Below are 17,676 nucleotides of genomic sequence, written 5' to 3' on the forward strand. Positions count from 1 at the left end.
GATTTCAAGGAGTTGTAATAGTAGAAGCCACTTACAATGCAGAGAGGACTTTCTTGGAGATCCCCCTTTCTATATATAGTTATGCAAATGTTCCTTCTTTACACTTAATCTAGATGAAATTATTTGAAGGGTGAGCAAAAATAAGTTATATCCTCCCCGTTTTTTACATTTTTATTTTTAAGTGGAATATATGGACTGAGAAGGACTAGAGAGTGAGAGGAAGGCAGAGACCATGAAACCAATTCCGAGAGAGAAATGATTGACAAGCAGGTGACATTCCAACTGCACAAAATTCTGTAGTCTCTTAGACTTCTGCAGATGCAGAGATGGAAATACGGCTGAGAAGGCATTGTTAAAAAGAAAATCATAACTTTCTTTTCTTTTCTTCTGAGAGGAAAGGAGTAAAAACCATAGGTCTTCTGTGTTGTGTACTAACGTGTTTTTAAAGTACTTGTTTCTAACTCCAGAGACTGAGTCTCCAGCAATCAGGTAAGAAACAGGGTGCCAGAAGGGCTTATCCGGCCCAACCTCTCCATTTTACAGAAATGGGGGATCGATACTCAGAAAGGTTAAGTGATTTGCCTAAGGTGATATAGCTGCTATTCCAATGCTATTAAAAACCAGAAAAATTTAATTTGCATTGGATTTCTAGTTTGTATAGGAGCCAAAGTTCATTTCCTGACTATATGAAACAAACAGTGAACCACCAGGAACTGGGAGGGATGAACTCATTCACGCACAACAGAATAAACATGTATAAAGATGGGGCCGTTTACCTCATCTTATTTATGCCTTTTCATCCTGATGTATGAAGTACTTGACTTCCCTTATCAAGCAGGGATATTTCTATATCAGGTCGCTTGATCATCCCATTGATTTCAGAAGAATTGTAATCGGGTGTTCTTCATGTTCTTGTCTACCTTTCATTATACACAAGCAGCTTGATGTGAGTCATGGGCATGATTTTAGGTCTATTCAGTACCTCCCCAATGATCCAAAAGCAGCCCATTATCCTGCAATATTTTTTTGCTCTTGCCGATCTCTTCGCATAAATGTGAGCTCCTTGATTCCCCAGCTTCCTGCATCTCAACTTTGTTAATCATCCTCAGTATGGAAAACTAATGATCCTTATTCATCTCATTCATTCCATGGGACACCTGTTTGTTTTTATACCTAAATATAGCCATAAAAGATCAGGAATTACATTTTCATTCATTTGGTTATGAGAAGACCTATAAAGCACTGTAGTATTATTTCTTTTTTAAAGGCTATATTCATATACCTTTAAAATGTTTTTTAATCTCTAAAATGTGTTTTTTAAAGAATGTTTTTGTCTGTAAAATGTGTTTTTTTATATTTTTTTAAGATTTTATTTATTTATTTATTTGCCAGATTGAGAGAGAAACAGTGTGCAAGCGCACAAGCAGACAGAGTGGCAGGCAGAGGTGGAGAGAGAAGCAGGCTCTCTGCCAATCAAGGAGCTCGATGCGGGACTTGATCCCAGGACCCTGGGATCATGACCAGGGCCTAAGGCAGTGGCTTAACCGACGGAGCTACCCAGGCATCCCACTAAAATGTGTTTTTTAAAGAATGTTTTTTATCTCTAAAATGTGTTTTTTATCTCTGTTTTAAAAGCAACTTAACATTAAGCAATATAATATTCAGTTTAAGTGATGTCTTTTTTAGGAAAAAAGAACGTCCCCTAATACCATTTAGTTTTGTCGCATTTCGAATTTATTTTCTAGTTGTTTTTCAAGAAAACCTTATGCTTTACCTTCATTTATTCCTTTGCAACTCATGCTTTTGTAATCACTTATAATTACTAACTCCTCTTTTGAAGTCGGTCACGGCTCCATAGTCTCAACTAATTAATTCCCTTTAAATTAATAGCAGGTAACATTTCATTTTTTAACTGAAAGAAATTGAGAGGAGGAATAAAGTTACTTGCCCATCAGCTCACATAAAAATGAGAAGATGCAATTAAGTTTCATTGACATCTAGTTCAGGGTCCAGACATGCTTCAAGGCATTTTTCACATATTTCATACATATTCCAGCAGGTTTCCTACCCTTCACCCTGTCCCTCACGGTTCTCCTTCATTGCCTTCCACGTTTATGTTTGCTCACTGTGTCCTAGGAATTCTGGCAAATGGTAGAAGTTTGTAAAGAGATATGCTAGGATTTGCACCTTCCATTTCCCATTTACTATTAATTCCCTTGAATATTAGTTGACTGTCTTACTCGTAAAATGGAAAAGATAACCCTAAATAAATGCATGACCAAAAAGCATTTGGTAAAAATGATTCAATTATATATAGTATTTAGTGATATTTACAAAATATTGTTAGAAAAATATAATTCAGGGGTGCCTGGGTGGCTCAGAGGGTTAAAGCCGCTGCCTTCGGCTCAGGTCATGATCCCAGGGTCCTGGGATCGAGTCCCGCACCTGGCTCTCTCCTTGGTGGGGAGCCTGATCCTCCCTCTCTCTCTGCCTGCCTCTCTGCCTACTTGTGATCTCTCTCTGTCGAATAAATAAATAAAATCTTAAAAAAAAAAAAAGAAAAAGAAGAATAAAATAAAATAAAGAAGAATAAAATAAGAAAGAAAAATATAATTCTCTGGACCTGAAAGAGACCCCACAAAACTCCTTTCTGCCAGCAGAAACATTACTCCCCTTTTTATCCAATTTGGAAACCCTTCATCCTGCTCTCCATTTCTTTTCATTACCTATTAATTCTTATTTTCTCTCTCTTTGAAAACTTTCAAGAGTTTTTCTTATTATAGGAATATTTCTCCTCTCCACACTTCCCTAGCCTCTTTTTTTTTTTTTTTTTGCAAGTCTTTCTTATTCTTGTTTCCCCAACTTAGGTGTAACATACCACCTAGAAATAACTAAAAGGAAAATAAAATCTGGTCAGTAACCAGCGTCCCTTCTACCCTAACACTTTATATTACTGAAAAGACTTGCTTAAGGACTGAGGGAATTTTGAGAGATAATTTGGGTCACCGAAGGGTTCAGTGTTTTTTCTTAACGTAGAAGTGATACTTAGTACTTATACACCACCTCTTAACTCTACAGTGCTTTATAAATGTTACTTTAGTCACATCTCAACATAAACATATTGAATGACTGAAAATTAATGCTAAATCAAATATATGGGCTATAATGTTCTAAGTGTATTCCCTAGTTAATACCACGGACTACTTGCATGCATAATTATATGTAAATTAGATACTTCAGATTAATTTTTTCATTGAAGAACCAAGCACAACATACAATAGTATTTTAAGCTGATGAAGACAGTTGGGTGGAAAATGTAGCCACTGATTTTAGATTGAGCTTCAAAGGCATATATTGTAGTTTAATTACTGCTTTTGCAGAATATAAACTTCCTGTTTTCAGAACAAAGTAGGATAGTGTTGCCTCTTTTTGTTTATCATTCCTGAGCAATTAGAGGTTTGAGCTAAATAAAAGGCGGGGGTTGGGGGGAGAATATGTTGCACAAAGGAGTTGAGAATTCCAACAGGAGTGAAAGGTTAACCTTTTATATATATTAAAAAAATACTCTCAAAATGATTCAGAAATTCATAATGGAGCATTTTATATGAGAAACAATTTTAACTTTATGTTTCAAATTGAATTTAAAAGAGTATCTCTGAGACACCTCATCCATTTAGCATCTGCTTTGGGCTCAGATCATGATCCCGGGGTACTGGACTTGAGCCTTCGGTCAGGCTCCCTACTCAGTGGGGAGTCTGCTTTTCCCCCTCCCTCCACCCCACCTCCCACCCTACCTCCCATAGTGCTGTCTCTCTCTATCTCTCTCTCTCTTAAATTAATAAGTAAAACCTTTTTAAAAAGTAAAAAATAATAATAATAAATAAAAATAAGTAAAACAGCATCTTTGGATAAAAATCTTAAAGTCCCTTTTCATTCCATTATTTATTTTTATCTAATATTTTCTGTGTGCCTCCTAGACTTTTGCAGGTACAGTCAGCCCTCGGTGGGGAGAACAGACAATAATTGGAAGAATGCAGAAGAAAATTTAAATTATCATTTTTAAAGTGAATATATATTAAAAAACAGATACAGTAAAGAAGTTGAAGGACTTTCCCTGAGAGAAAGAGGAAAAAATATTTCTTAGTAACCAGGTGTGATATTTTAAATAGTCCAACCAAAGCCCCTGAAGCTTGTAGACAACTAGTTAAATGTGCCTGGTTTTAGCTAAAAGACAATTCCAGAAAGACAAATAAATGTTTGCATATAGCATATCCATAACATAAAGTTTTAAAACTTAATGCCTCAGGAATGGGACACAAATGGGGGGTTTTGCCTCTTAATATGGGTGTTGTTTACAAGGGTTTATTAGGTCTTTTGAATTCCTGAAGCTGTGCCTTCTGATTTGTGCATTTTTCTGTATATTATAGTTCAATAGAAAGTTCAGGAACCAATCAATAATTTAAAAACTCACTGCTATTTAAAAAAAATACTCTTTACCTAGGATTGTTGGGTTTTGTCTTTTAATTTTACTTCCTTAGAAATATGATTCTGGAAATGATTCATAATTCTCAGAGAAGAATCGTGTTAAACCCTAAACTTTACTGTAGATTTTTTATTTTTTATTGTTATTTTTTTGGCTTTCATCAGGGATGGAAACAGTAAGGTGCTCTGACATTAGTCATGCCATAACATCCTATACACACAGAGGAATTATAAAAGCACGTTGGTGAGCCTGCCTGCCTGCCTTCCATTTGATCTCTTTTGGGAACAGAACAGGCCATCATTTGTGAAAGTCGTCTTCTTGCAAGATGAATAAATGCATTTTCTCTTCCTTGCCACAGGACAAATGGAAGCCGTAATTTCTAGTCCCATAGCAGTGAATACGAAATCAAAAGAGGCTAACTCGCTATGGTGACAGCTTCAAAAGGAATTCTTTTTTGAAGGCAGGCTTTTTTTTTTTTTTCTCGTTTATTTAACACTGAGGCGTGTCTGTTAAGCCAGCTTTCAACAGCCTCCAGGAAAACCTCTGTGCGGATTGTGTCTGCATCAGCAGTGCCCCTATTTCACTGATTTCTGCTAAACAGATAGACATTTGCCATGACTGCTCAAGGTGTTAGCGCTTTTTGAGTGGAGATTATTTTATATCAGTGTGTCTGTAACTGGAGAGTCCTGATATTCTGAGATTAGGATTTCAAAGAAGCATGAGTTCTCTAGGGGGCATTTGGTGACTTGAATTTTGTTTTGAAGAAACTCCAGAATTCTCTAGAATTCCAGGTATGCATTTTCTGTTTAATTTGGAGGATCATCTTTTTACTGAATACTGTCAAGTGACTTTAAGCCTGCATTTATAGGGGCACCTGGGTGGCTCAGTGGGTTAAGCCTCTGCCTTCGGCTTAGGTCATGGACTCAGGGTCCTGGGATCGAGCCCCGAATCCGGCTCTCTGGTCATCAGAGAGCCTTCTTTCTCCTCTCTCTCTGCCTACTTGTGATCTCTCTCTCTCTATTAAATAAATAAATAAAATCTTAAAAAAAAAAAAAAAGACCTGCATTTATAGTACGGGTGGTACTAAAACAAAAACAAAGACAACAACAAAGGAGCTGTGTATTAGCTTCGTTAAAACCAAAGCGAACGCAAGACCCCGGTCTGCTGTTCCCTCTACTCTTTCCTATTTGCCTCTTGTGCTTGTTTCCAGCTCATTTGCTGCAGCATTTCAACTGTACAGAAATAACCTTTTTTTATATAACTATACAGTCCAGCTGTGTAGAAATAACTTTTTTTTTTAAACAATGTGGCCCAAATGATGAAACTGACAGCAGTCTGTTCCAAGGTGAAGGAAACAACAATGCTGTGTTGTATCTATTAAGAGACCACACTCTCCACTCTCCTAAGGGATTTTCCAAGTGATTTTGACTACATGAAAATTCCCTAACTTTAGAAACGAATCCCCAAGTCATCACCCATTCTTGGTCACCTTGGGTGCCATAACATAATCTCAGCAAAATCTCATCTGTCCCCTTAATATCATTTAGAACAAAGAACCATAAGGTGACGATCAAACCAGCTTCATGGGCAAAATAGTTATTACACTATCTATGTACATTTTTGCAAAATTATTGGTGTGTGTCCTCTGATTTCCTTGATTCATTTTTGTTCTAGACAGTGAGAAATTCAGGAAGGTGGCCTTTAACTTATGTTCAGAACACTCTTAAAGGGTGGAAGAGTATGATACCGTTGACTACTTGCTTACAAACTTCGTGAACTATGTTTTTATCATTAAACATGTTATTTCTTTGCTTTTCATAAGATTTGGCAATGGTTCCAGGCATGCTTCCATAAGGAAAGGATCCATTATCCAAAACTGTGGCTGGAATAGTAGATAACGTGCATGCTTTCTCCTTTACCTTCCTAAGAGAGTGCAGTGAATTGAAATCCACTCTCGACTGTCTTTCTGAAGGACTTTTCCAATTAGTGGGATGTAGCTTGTAACAATACACTGGTTCCCCTAGGATCGATGGTTAACCTGTTTTTTATTGAAGCAGGAAACCACCAGGACAAGCTGAGCTCATGAAGTGTAGAAGGCTCTCTCCAGAGGGAAAGATTAGGAGAGACCAGCAGTCTTCCAAGGACCTACCATCTAATAGGTTATTATCATGCATTATTCTACATAGTTACTTTACTACTTAGCCCTGTATCCAAGCAGGAATGACAAGCTATTATTAGAAAAGCAAGCTAAATAGTTTGGAATGGATATTCTTCCATCCCATGCATTCACCTCCCATTAAGAGAATGAACTTCCTGCGTAAGTGGAGTCCTTAAGTACCACTTATCCATTCTTGCTTAATTCCTTTATCTTAGCTTGAGGATATTTCATAGATAAAATGCCTTGAAAGTGTTTCAGAAATGGAACTCTTTTTCTTTAAAGTGAGAAATGTTTAGTAAATATTAGCATAGGAGAATCAGTTTTGATACCCAGGTGCGTCCCAGTTAGCTGAATTATTTTAGCCAACACTCTTAATCCCAGTAGCTTCCTTCCCCCAGTCTATAACGTGTAAGAATTGAACTCCCTCATCTTCTGCATCCCTTTCAGTTCTGAAATTCTGAGTCTATATATTTGATAAAATACCATGCTATGGGTTATACATCTCTGCCTCGGCAGAGGAGAGCAATTTCTCAAAAAACTCAAACTTGAGATCCTTGTGGAGTGGTTGTCCAGTTTTCATCTGGCTCAAGATTAGATTCTGATTGAATGCTATTGTCAAGCCTCATCCAGTGTCTGGAAATACTTGTTTCTGCCATTATCAGTCTACTTCTAGAAGTCTTGCCACTTAACTCCTGGTACTACATTATAGTCCTATGCTTCTGAGACATTATTAGACTTTCTAACTTTATATTTTTTTAAAAATAATTTTTTTAACTTTTCCACTTTAATGTCTTCACCATTACAAAAGCTCCTAATACCTACATGTGACATTATAATGAAATATAGTGACATATAATGAAATTAGTCCCAATGTCACCTGATACCTACCTAGTGATAAAGTTTCATCTCCACATCTTGAAATCCATTAGGGTACAATTATGTGTTACTAAAAGAGAATAGCAATCATGAAAGATCTCTTTATCAGGGATGTCTGGGGTTCAGTCCTCAGTAAGCACAGAACATTAATAGCTAAGGGTCAAGAATTCACCAGTGTACCTTAGAGAAAGAGTGAACCTATAGCCCAATCCAATAAAGAAGAGAATGATTTACTTTGGGATACGAAAACTAAAATAAAATAAATGAAGCTACCTGGAAGGAACAGCTGTCATGATTTTTGCACGAAGATAGAGCAAAAGTAGAATAAACAACAATTTCAGAATCAGTATAAAAAGGCCTCACTCTCTCTTCTATAAACAAGGGATCCTGTTGAACTGACCTCTAGTCTAGATCTCAGAAAGAAGTATATTGTCTTGGGTCTGGTCAAAGAGAACTTTATTACTAAAAGTTGGGGAGGGACCTTAAGACAATGCATTATCAACTCTTTCATGATCATGTGGTACCCAATCCAAAAATTTCATTTTAGCCAGACCTTGCTATTTATGTCTTACTAATATTTCTGTATTTCACTGGTGACTCTGTTCTGTATCTACCCAGTGCACACCCTTCTGAATCAGCATTTTTGTAACCACTTTGAGAGTATCCCTGTTTTGTATGGTATCTTTAAAATACCATTTCTTGGGGCGCCTGGGTAGCTCAATAGGTTAAAGCCTCCGCCTTCAGCTCAGGTCATGATCCCAGGGTCCTGGGATCGAGCCCTGCATCGGGGTCTCTGCTCAGTGGGGAGCCTGCTTCCTCCTCTCTCTCTCTCTGCCTGCCTCTCTGCCTACTTGTGCTCTCTGTCAAATAAATAAATAAAATTTAAAAAAATAAATTAAATAACATTTCTTTTCTTTCTTTCATTTTTTTAAAATTCCCTTTGGTTCCTAATTTATTTTTTTTACTTAGGACAAAATTCTTTACAATATAAAGTGTTTCTTTGTTTTTGTTGTTGTTTTTTACTAGAGAAAACAGACCTTATTTATTTATTTATTTATTTTTGGTGTTCAGTGATTCATCAGTTAAGTTTAACACACAGTGCTCATCATAGCACATGCCCTCCTGAATACCCATCACCCTGTTCCCCCCTCTACTGGGTCTGAATCCCTCAGATTGTTTCCCGGGGTCCATTTTCTCTTTCAATTATAATTCCTTTTTTTTATCATCTCTTTACTCATTTAACATTTCCATGTTCCTTTCCTCTTTTCTTCTATCCCTCTGTTATTACATGAAGAAATTCTGTGTTTCTTCAATGAAAGAAACAATTCAATTAAAGAAAAATTTCCAGTTTCTTCAATTAAAGAAATTCCAGACCTATGATTATGAAAATGTGTTTCTCAAAAGAAAATATTCATGTGTTGAAGATTCTTGGAATCTACCAATAAAAAGAAACCTGGCGATTCACAGACCTGTACCCCTGGGGATAAAAATATATGTTTATAAAAAATTAAAAATTAAAAAAGAAAGAATTTGTTTTCACCTGGTGGGGTACCAGGTGGTGGGTATTATTGAGGGCACGGATTGCATGGAGCACTGGGTGGGATGAAAAAATAATGAATACTGTTATGCTGAAAATAAATAAATTTAATTAAAAAAAAAGAATAATGATAATAATAACTAAGATGCATTGGATTTTTACTGTGCTCCATTTAGAGTGCTCCATTCTTGACATAGATTATCTCATTTATAGACTGCAGTTTCATAGTGGTATCAATATTGATCGCAAGTACTAATCTACCAAGTGTTAAAATTGGTAACCTTCCAGCTCCTACTCATTTTAAGCAAAGGCACTCAGTGAGCACATAGCTGAAACTGATGATGATCTTATTAAGGCCCTATGGTCAACTAACTGTGTAATTAAAATACACAGATTACTTTCAAACTTTCCACTCAGCAAATCTGACATTGGACATGTACAAATGTACAACATTTATGTGGAAATACAAATTGGAGAAAGAATCCACTTCCTATTCTACCTTTCTTTCAGACAAATTTAATCCTATAATTTCAGACTATTTTAGTTATTGATTCATTATCATTCCCATCTATTTTTTAAGCTGTGGAATTCCATTGCTCTAGTCTTCTGCCCTATGTTAACCTTTGCATCTGTTTCCTCTCTCCTGTTTACTTTCATTCTAGTCACAGAATCAGCCTTTCTGACCAACTTTTTCAGCTAGCTTATGATTTGGTATTCTGAGTTCATTTTCTATACATTTCTTAACTATCTCAGTCCTGATTTCATTTTTTTTTGTTTTATGTGACAAAATATTAGCAGAGGCATTGACGTGTATTTTTAATGATAATAAACCTTCTAAGTTGTCATTCATTTTTATGACAATGTGTGTTAGAGACAGATTCATATAGAGCCGAGTAAATTGAAATGAGTCAATCCTTACTTGTATCTTGTAACTTGTATCCTTGCTTTGTATCTTGTGGCTAAAGCACTGTGTTACAGTAGAAGGGCAGACAAAGTCAGAGCACACTGAAAATCATCAGTAAAATGTGCAAAACTAGTTGAAGTTTCTGAGTTCATGTGAAGTAAGACCAGAATAGAGGTTATGTAAATAATAATGCATCATTGTGGCAAGGATCACACTGGGAGTTAGAAGGTCATAATCTTCATACCAGACACTAGGTTAAAACAGGCTTCTCTCCAAAGTTGCCACATGCTAGAAGAGTATCAGTGGATCCAGTAGCCCTCCAGGCCCCCGGCCCACCTTGTTTGAGGGAGTTCAGGTTGCTCTCTCTGGGGCTTCTCACTATGTGTATATACAGGCACATGGGCTCTTCAGGTCAAACTGTGAAAAGTAGTACTAAAAGAGATCACAAACATTTACAGTAATAAAATTTGACTTTGAAATAATATATGTGGAACAATTGACTCTAATAATGTCTAAAATGCATATATGTGCTTTATAAGTATTGTCTTTACTTGGCAATAACTTCTAGAATTGTGTTCAGCTTAAAATGTCATTGTTAGAATGTGTATCGATTACCAACAGAATTTCTTAAAGTCACAGAGTTATCCCGTGATTAAATGGTGATGATAATCTGAAATATTATCCATAATTTAAGGCATCATATCTGCATGCTTACACACATACCCACATACTCACACAGCACAATTTTTAGAAATGCCTCACTTCATGCTGATTCAGTGGATCAAATTGACCAGATAAAGTTGATGTAAACAAATTCCTTCAGCAGTGACGCAGAAATTCTATCTAGTGTGGTTTTTAAGTGATCTTGTAACTAATATCCATTCTACATATTTTTTTTTTAATTTTTTGAGCTTTTTACAAAACAGACATCATTTTTACTTTGGATTCCTTTTTGTAAAAAAATATTTTATTTATTTATTTGACAGAGGGAGAGAGATCACAAGTAGGCAGAGCAGCAGGCAGAGAGAGCGAAGCAGGCTCCCCACTGAGTGGAGAGCCTGATGCGGGGCTCAATCCCAGGACCCTGAGATCATGACCTGGGCTGAAGGCAGAGGCTTAACCCACTGAGCCACCCAGGTGCCCCTTTACTTTGGATTCTTGTATGCGTATTCACCAGCCCTCTACCCATATAAGATTAACATTACATAAGAAAAAAACCTATAGAGAGTCTAAAATTCCTATAATGACTTCCCTAAAATCATTGTAATACCTAAGTCAGAAGTTTAGTATATTTTTTTCCAGAATGTGTTGATCATCTCATAAAAACTTAAAATGAGTTTTTAGTGGTTTAGCTATTATTGTGTGGTATTCTCAACTTTTTTTATAGGATATAGCATGTAGTTGATAAACGTGGGATCAAAGGAGAACCTGTGCTATGTCTTTACAATGGGGTGAGTGGTGAGACTGACTCACTTTTTAAAACTCTAGAGTGAAGGGGCGCCTGGGTGGCTCAGGGGGTTAAAGCCTCTGCCTTCAGCTCAGGTCATGATCTCAGGGTCTTGGGATCAAACCCCACATTGGGCTTTTAGCTCAGCAGGGAGCCTGCTTCCCTCTCTCTCTCTCTCTGCCTGCCTCTCTGCCTACTTGTGAGATCTCTCTATGTGTCAAATAAATAAATAATATCTTAAAAAAAATAAAAATAAAAAACCCTCTAGAGTGAAGCAAATATATAATATTTACATAGCAAGGGCTGTTATTTAATTTGGAGAAAACTTTGCTAAGTGTGGTTATTAAAAAGAAGTCTTCAAATTAGATTTTGACATATTTACTAACATACATAAGTTTCTGACCTATTTTTGAGATTTAATCTGAGTAGAAAGCCACTCAATTGATACCATTGTACTCAGGAACATTAGGTAGGAGGAGGCATTGTCATGGGTGATAGCTGGCATGTTACTATTAGTAACATTCCTGCTACTCTAAATTTGGTGATATTTCATCTTTTATGATACATTTCTTTAGTAGTTTATGAAACATGTTAATTCATCTATTAATTGTTCCCATTTAATTTTTTTAAAGTCATGCTTAAGAATATTAGCCAAAATGAATGTCAAAATGAGATTCATTTGGTTCTTCCAATGCAAAGATGTAATGTAAAACCAAGAAGCAATTCTCATTGCACATTGGCCCTTTCGCTTGGACAGACATTGTATGGGGGAAGAAACTTTCTCCTGGTTTATTGTGAATTAAAATAAAAGATTACAAAGCCTAACATCCAGTAAATTAGTAATCTGTAAGTGCCAGGTGCTGTGCCAGATAAACACCTTCTATAATCCTGTCACTTTGTTTAAAATCTTCCAGTGGAGGTGCCTGGGTGGCTCAGTGGGTTAAAGCCTCTGCCTTCAGCTCAATTATCCTTTCTATATTTAAAAGCATATACAAAAATTAAGATAAATTTGTATTGTTTTTGTTATTATTATTTTCTCATCTCTTTAAAACCCGCTTAAGACTTTATTTCATTTTCTTAAAGATTTATTTATTTATCTGAGCTAGAGAGAGTACACCCATAAGTGGGAGAGGCAGAAGGAGAGAGAAATCTCAAGCAGACTCCACGTCCACGCTGACTGCCCATCACTGAATGTGGAGTCAGAGGTGGGGCTCAATCTCACAACTCTGAGATCATGATTCTGAGATGACAACCCTGAGATCACAAACTGAGCCAAAATCAAAAGTCAGACACTTAACCAACTGTGTCATGCAGGTGTCCCAACTCACTGGAAATTACTAGGAAAATAGCACCACACTGGAATTTGATTTAGGATATTGGATAAAGATCCCTTCCTAAAATGCTAAAATGACAAAAAACAACCTGATTGGGGCGCCTGGGTGGCTCAGTGGGTTAAAGCCTCTGCCTTCGGCTCAGGTCGTGATCTTGGGGTCCTGGGATCGAGCCCCGCGTTAGGCTCTCTGCTCGGTGGGGAGCCTGCTTCCTCTCTCTCTCTCTGCCTCTCTGCCTACTTGTGACCTCTGTCAAACAAATAAATAAAATATTTTTTTAAAAACCTGATGAAATATAAAATGTTTATCATTCCACTTATTTCTGTACTATCACTGTTAAAACCAAGCTTAATACTAAATTGAGAAATTTCCTTTGTGTTTTATTTTCAGAGCACTAAATGTGATTTGTTATACATTCTAAATCTTAGGTCTGGTAAATCAAAATCTGTATCTTGTTACTTGGTTTATCTGTTATTTTATATTACTGTATAAAGCTACCTTTGTTTTTCTCATAAGAATTACAGCTGAAAGAAAATTTCCTTAAAACCATTCATCTGCTGCTATTTATTCGCATAGTTCACTTTTTGATTTCAAGGATACATATGTTCATCATGCACAAACACACTAGTTATTTATAATAAAATAAACTCTCAAAATTGAGATATGAGGGACACCTGGGTGGCTCAGTGGGTTAAAGCCTCTGCCTTTAGCTCAGGTCATGATCCCAGGGTCCTGGGATTGAGCCCCGCATCGGGCTCTCTGCTCAGCAGGGAGCCTGCTTCCCCCTCTCTTTCTGCCTGCCTCTCTGCCTGCTTATGATCTCTGTCAAATAAATCAATAAAATCTTTTTAAAAAATTGAGATATGATGTTTTATAAATACTTAGAATATAAGTGTGAAGTACAAAAAATTTAGCATACACAGAAATAGAAGGAATGAGTAAGTATGAGTTACTCTTCATGGTCTCTGAGTTACTCTTCATGGTCTCTGTGGTGAAGGGTCAGCAAGTTCAACAAGATAAAAATTTGGATGGGTAATTTAAGTTTTTACCTTCTTTCTACTTGGGGAAGGCAAAGGAATAAGGAAGAGGATTCGTAAGAGGTCTCTGAAGCGTCTTTGGCAAAAATTGGGAGGCTTTCCACTGAAGTTGAGGTGAATGTTGCCATCAGGTTTCTATTGAGAAGATAGGAATGGGCAAAGCCTAGAAACCAAACAAGGTGATCCCTGTACATATATCAAAGACATTACAGATGCTAGACATGGTCCTATCTAGAATGGTCAAATTATGAACTACTTCCATTTTTGAAAAGTAGAGAAGCTAGTTGTTCGGAGCCAGCATGGAACAAACCAGTTAATCAGCTTTCCTGGATGTTTCAACAGTGTAGATCATTCATAGAGTAGCAACAACTTTCTTCTGTGAGCTATGACTAGTATCTAGTACGGCTATGGGAAAGCAGGTAACTCGTCAGTTTGAGGAGTCAAGAAAAAAACCACAGGCTGCTCGAAATGATAGCTTTGTTGTTGCTGTCGTTGATGCACTGGAGATTAAATATATTCATGAATAAGAAAATACTCTGTAGACTATAAAGCACCATACAAACAAAAACATAGTTTGTGTTAGGACTGAGTTATAATCATGTAAAATTTAGTAGTTTGAAATCTGCTTCTCACATTTTCATATTTAAGGTGTGTACTTTGTCTGCATGTGTTTTCAGATAATCACAAAGACTGTTCTGGTGTGTCTTTACACCTCACACGCCTGCCGTAAGTATTTCTAGTTACCCTACCTAAGTGACAGCTTTAAGATCTTTGAGAACCTGAAAGTGGGAAATCCACTGTATTCATTGTCTATTGTTATATAACAAATTACCCTAAACTTAGTGGCTTAAAACAACAAATATTCTGGGCACAAGCTTAGCCGGGGACAGTGGCTGGTCTCACTCACACAAAGGCTGCAATCAAGGGCTCAGCCAGGGTTTCAGAAACATCTCCGGGCTCCGCTGGGGTGGGAGCCACTTCCAAGATCACTCACACAGCTATGGACAGGATTCAGTTCCTTGTTGGTTGTTGTCTGGAGGACTCCTTCATTTCTTGCCTTGTGGACTCTAAACAGGGCAGCTTACAGTATGGTGGTGATTGGCTTCCGTCACAGCCAGCAAGAAAAAGCAAGATGGAAACCACAGCCTTGTAGCCTGATGTCAGAAGTTAGTGAAGAATATAGAAATCTGATGGGTGAAGAAAAGGGTTGCCACAAATCTTCATACTCTGACTCCTATGGGGGAAAAAAAAAGTGAAATTGCTTTGTCTTATTCTTTTTTAAGAATAACCAACCCCGAGGTCCAGTTACTATGCCCAGCCCATGCCCAAGGGAAGAAGATTAGACAAGGGCATGAATGTCAGAGCTAGGAATTACTGAGAGCTGTATCAGCCAGAATTCTCTGGAGAAACTGAACCAATAGAATGTACACACGCATGCACGCACACACAAAGGGATAGAAAGAGAGAGATTTACTTCAAGGAATTGGCTTACACAGTTGTGGGGTCTGGCAAGTCTGCAGTCTACAAGGCAGGCTGGAAATTCTGGCAGGAGTCAGTGTGGAGTTTTGAGTCCAACGCAGTCTGGAGGCAGAATTCTTTCCTCTTCCTGGGACCTCAGGCTTTACTCTTAAGAGACCCACCCACACTGTGAATGGTAATCTGCTTTAGTCCAAGTCAGTAATTTAAATATTGGTCACAACTAAAAAATACCTCCCAATGTTTGACCAAACTACTGGGGTCTATGCTTTAGATAGTGGACAGAGACACTTAACCATCACGGGAGCCATTAGAGACTGCCTTCCACATTATTTATGGCAATAAATATTTTTAGCTATTTGTCCAAAAAAATAAGTTATTTAAATAAAAAAAACATATATCCTACCTCTTTTTTCTGTATTGTTTTCATTTTCATATGAATCATATATTATAGTTCAGTGTATTAAAGTATATCTTATTTTTCTAAGGCCATAGTTTTGATCTTTCAGATAGTTGATATAAATGTTACTGTTTCCTGCAGACAGCCTCTCATTGCTGGCATGTACCTTATGATGTCTGTTTACACTGTTATTCCACCGGGAGAGAAAGGTAATTATCTTTTAGTATTTACCATTATCTTTACTTAACCTATATGAATGGATTTACAGTATTTTTAAATAAAATTTTGAAATGATCTATTGCCCTGAAAACTAAACCAGTTCTTTATTATCCTTAGATTCTAAATAGATTTCTCTACTATTCCAAGCCAGTAGTTTATTATATCCATTCTTTTACGACATGCTAAGGACTGAGGCTCATAGGTAGGTAATAGGTTATGTAAATACAAAAATAAATCTTGAGTATTTTACAAATCAGTCATCCATCCTTTAGATGCCAAAGACGAATCTCATCATGTACTGTGACATTAACTACTGTAGAGAATATCAGTTTCAAAGTCAAGAGGCTAGCAAACCCAAGACCAGCTCAGTCTTTGAACTTAGATGCTGGGCTTAATTCCCTATTTGTAAAATGGAGATAATAATAGCTGATTCTTCTAAACTTACAAAAAGCTATTAGAGTAAGTGTAATATTATTTAGCAGTGTATCTAATCATCTGATGAAGATGCCATGTTAAATATTACTCCTTTGTTTTTACTGGGATTCTTGTAAAGTTATTGACAAGTATGGTCTCATTTTTACTATCAAAGACACATTTATTGAGTAACTACAGTGTTTTCGACTGAAAGAGAAGTAAATGAAGTGGTTCCTTCTCAACAGGTATTGTCAATGTAGTTATCTTAAGTGTTTGCAGCCAGTTGTTAAGTTTTTTCAACTGCATAAATTGTCATGATAAAAGTAGCAAATGAAGGGGCACCTGGGTGTCTCAGTTAAAGCCTCTGCCTTCGCTCAGGTCATGATCTCAGGGATCTGGAATCGGGCCCCGCACAGGGCTCTGTGCTCCGTGCGGAGTCCGCTTTTTTCCCCCTCTCTTTTCTGCCTGCCTCTCTGTCAAATAAATAAATAAAATCTTAAAAAGAAAAGAAAAAAGTAGCAAATGAAGCCTATGTTTTCGCTTCATCTTATTTGGCGCTAGGCATTTTGTTTATGAAAGAAATTAAATGTGAGGGCCAGAGGTTATTAACTCATCTTAGTAAACTGGCTGGCACATAATAGGCCTTAACACCTGCTGCATACCTGAGTGCATGTTTACTTTATAGGAACCCCCCCCCCCCCCGCACCCCGCCGCCTAGCCACTTGTGAATAACCTGTATATATTTTTAGATGAAAATAATGTTATTTTCCAGTTGGATAGTGACCCTTTTTTCTGTGTTTTCATTTTGAACAGTGGTGAATTCTGACATTTCGTGCCATTACAAAAAGTATCCAATGCATGTCTTTGCCTATAGAGTTCACACTCACCATTTAGGTAAGAACTTTAACCTACAGGTTAAATTATAAATATTTGACTTGCCGCTTGCTAACACTATAAATGTAAAATGTAAATTGTATTTGACTTTAAATCTGTTTCAATGAAAGATTTTGGCATACTACCTTGAAATTGTGTGTTTTTTCATCATATCTTTTTCATTAAAATACCTAGCATTTTGGGTTGTGACAATATTCAGATTTTATTTTGAAAAAGGAAAGCAAATGATGCCTTTTATTTTTCTAATACTTCATGACATTACATGATTGTAATTCGTGTTCATTACAGGAAAGGTAGTCAGTGGATACAGAGTAAGAAATGGACAGTGGGCACTGATTGGACGCCAGAGTCCCCAGCTGCCACAGGTGTGTAGAAACTGGTTTAATTTTTTTTAAAATATATAATGTATTATTTGTTTCAGGGGTACAGGTCTGTGAATCATCTGTCTTACACACTTCACAGCACTCAGCATAGCACATACCCTCCCCAATGCCCATAAA

The 17,676-nt window shown here is 36.9% G+C and overlaps 1 protein-coding gene across 20 annotated transcripts in view; it reads left to right on the forward strand.

The window, feature by feature from the left end:
• The window catches only part of PAM (peptidylglycine alpha-amidating monooxygenase), a 155,155-nt gene that overhangs the window by 73,005 nt on the left and 64,474 nt on the right, over positions 1–17,676 (forward strand). For all 20 annotated transcript variants that reach the window (XM_059175563.1, XM_059175564.1, XM_059175565.1 and 17 more), the window contains exons 7-10: positions 14,451–14,499; positions 15,791–15,858; positions 17,096–17,176; positions 17,465–17,541. In XM_059175563.1, coding sequence (XP_059031546.1) covers positions 14,451–14,499; positions 15,791–15,858; positions 17,096–17,176; positions 17,465–17,541 — 275 coding nt within the window. The remainder of the gene's footprint in view (positions 1–14,450; positions 14,500–15,790; positions 15,859–17,095; positions 17,177–17,464; positions 17,542–17,676) is intronic.

This window comes from Mustela lutreola, chromosome 5, assembly GCF_030435805.1.
Source record: "Mustela lutreola isolate mMusLut2 chromosome 5, mMusLut2.pri, whole genome shotgun sequence".
Lineage (NCBI taxonomy): Eukaryota > Metazoa > Chordata > Mammalia > Carnivora > Mustelidae > Mustela > Mustela lutreola.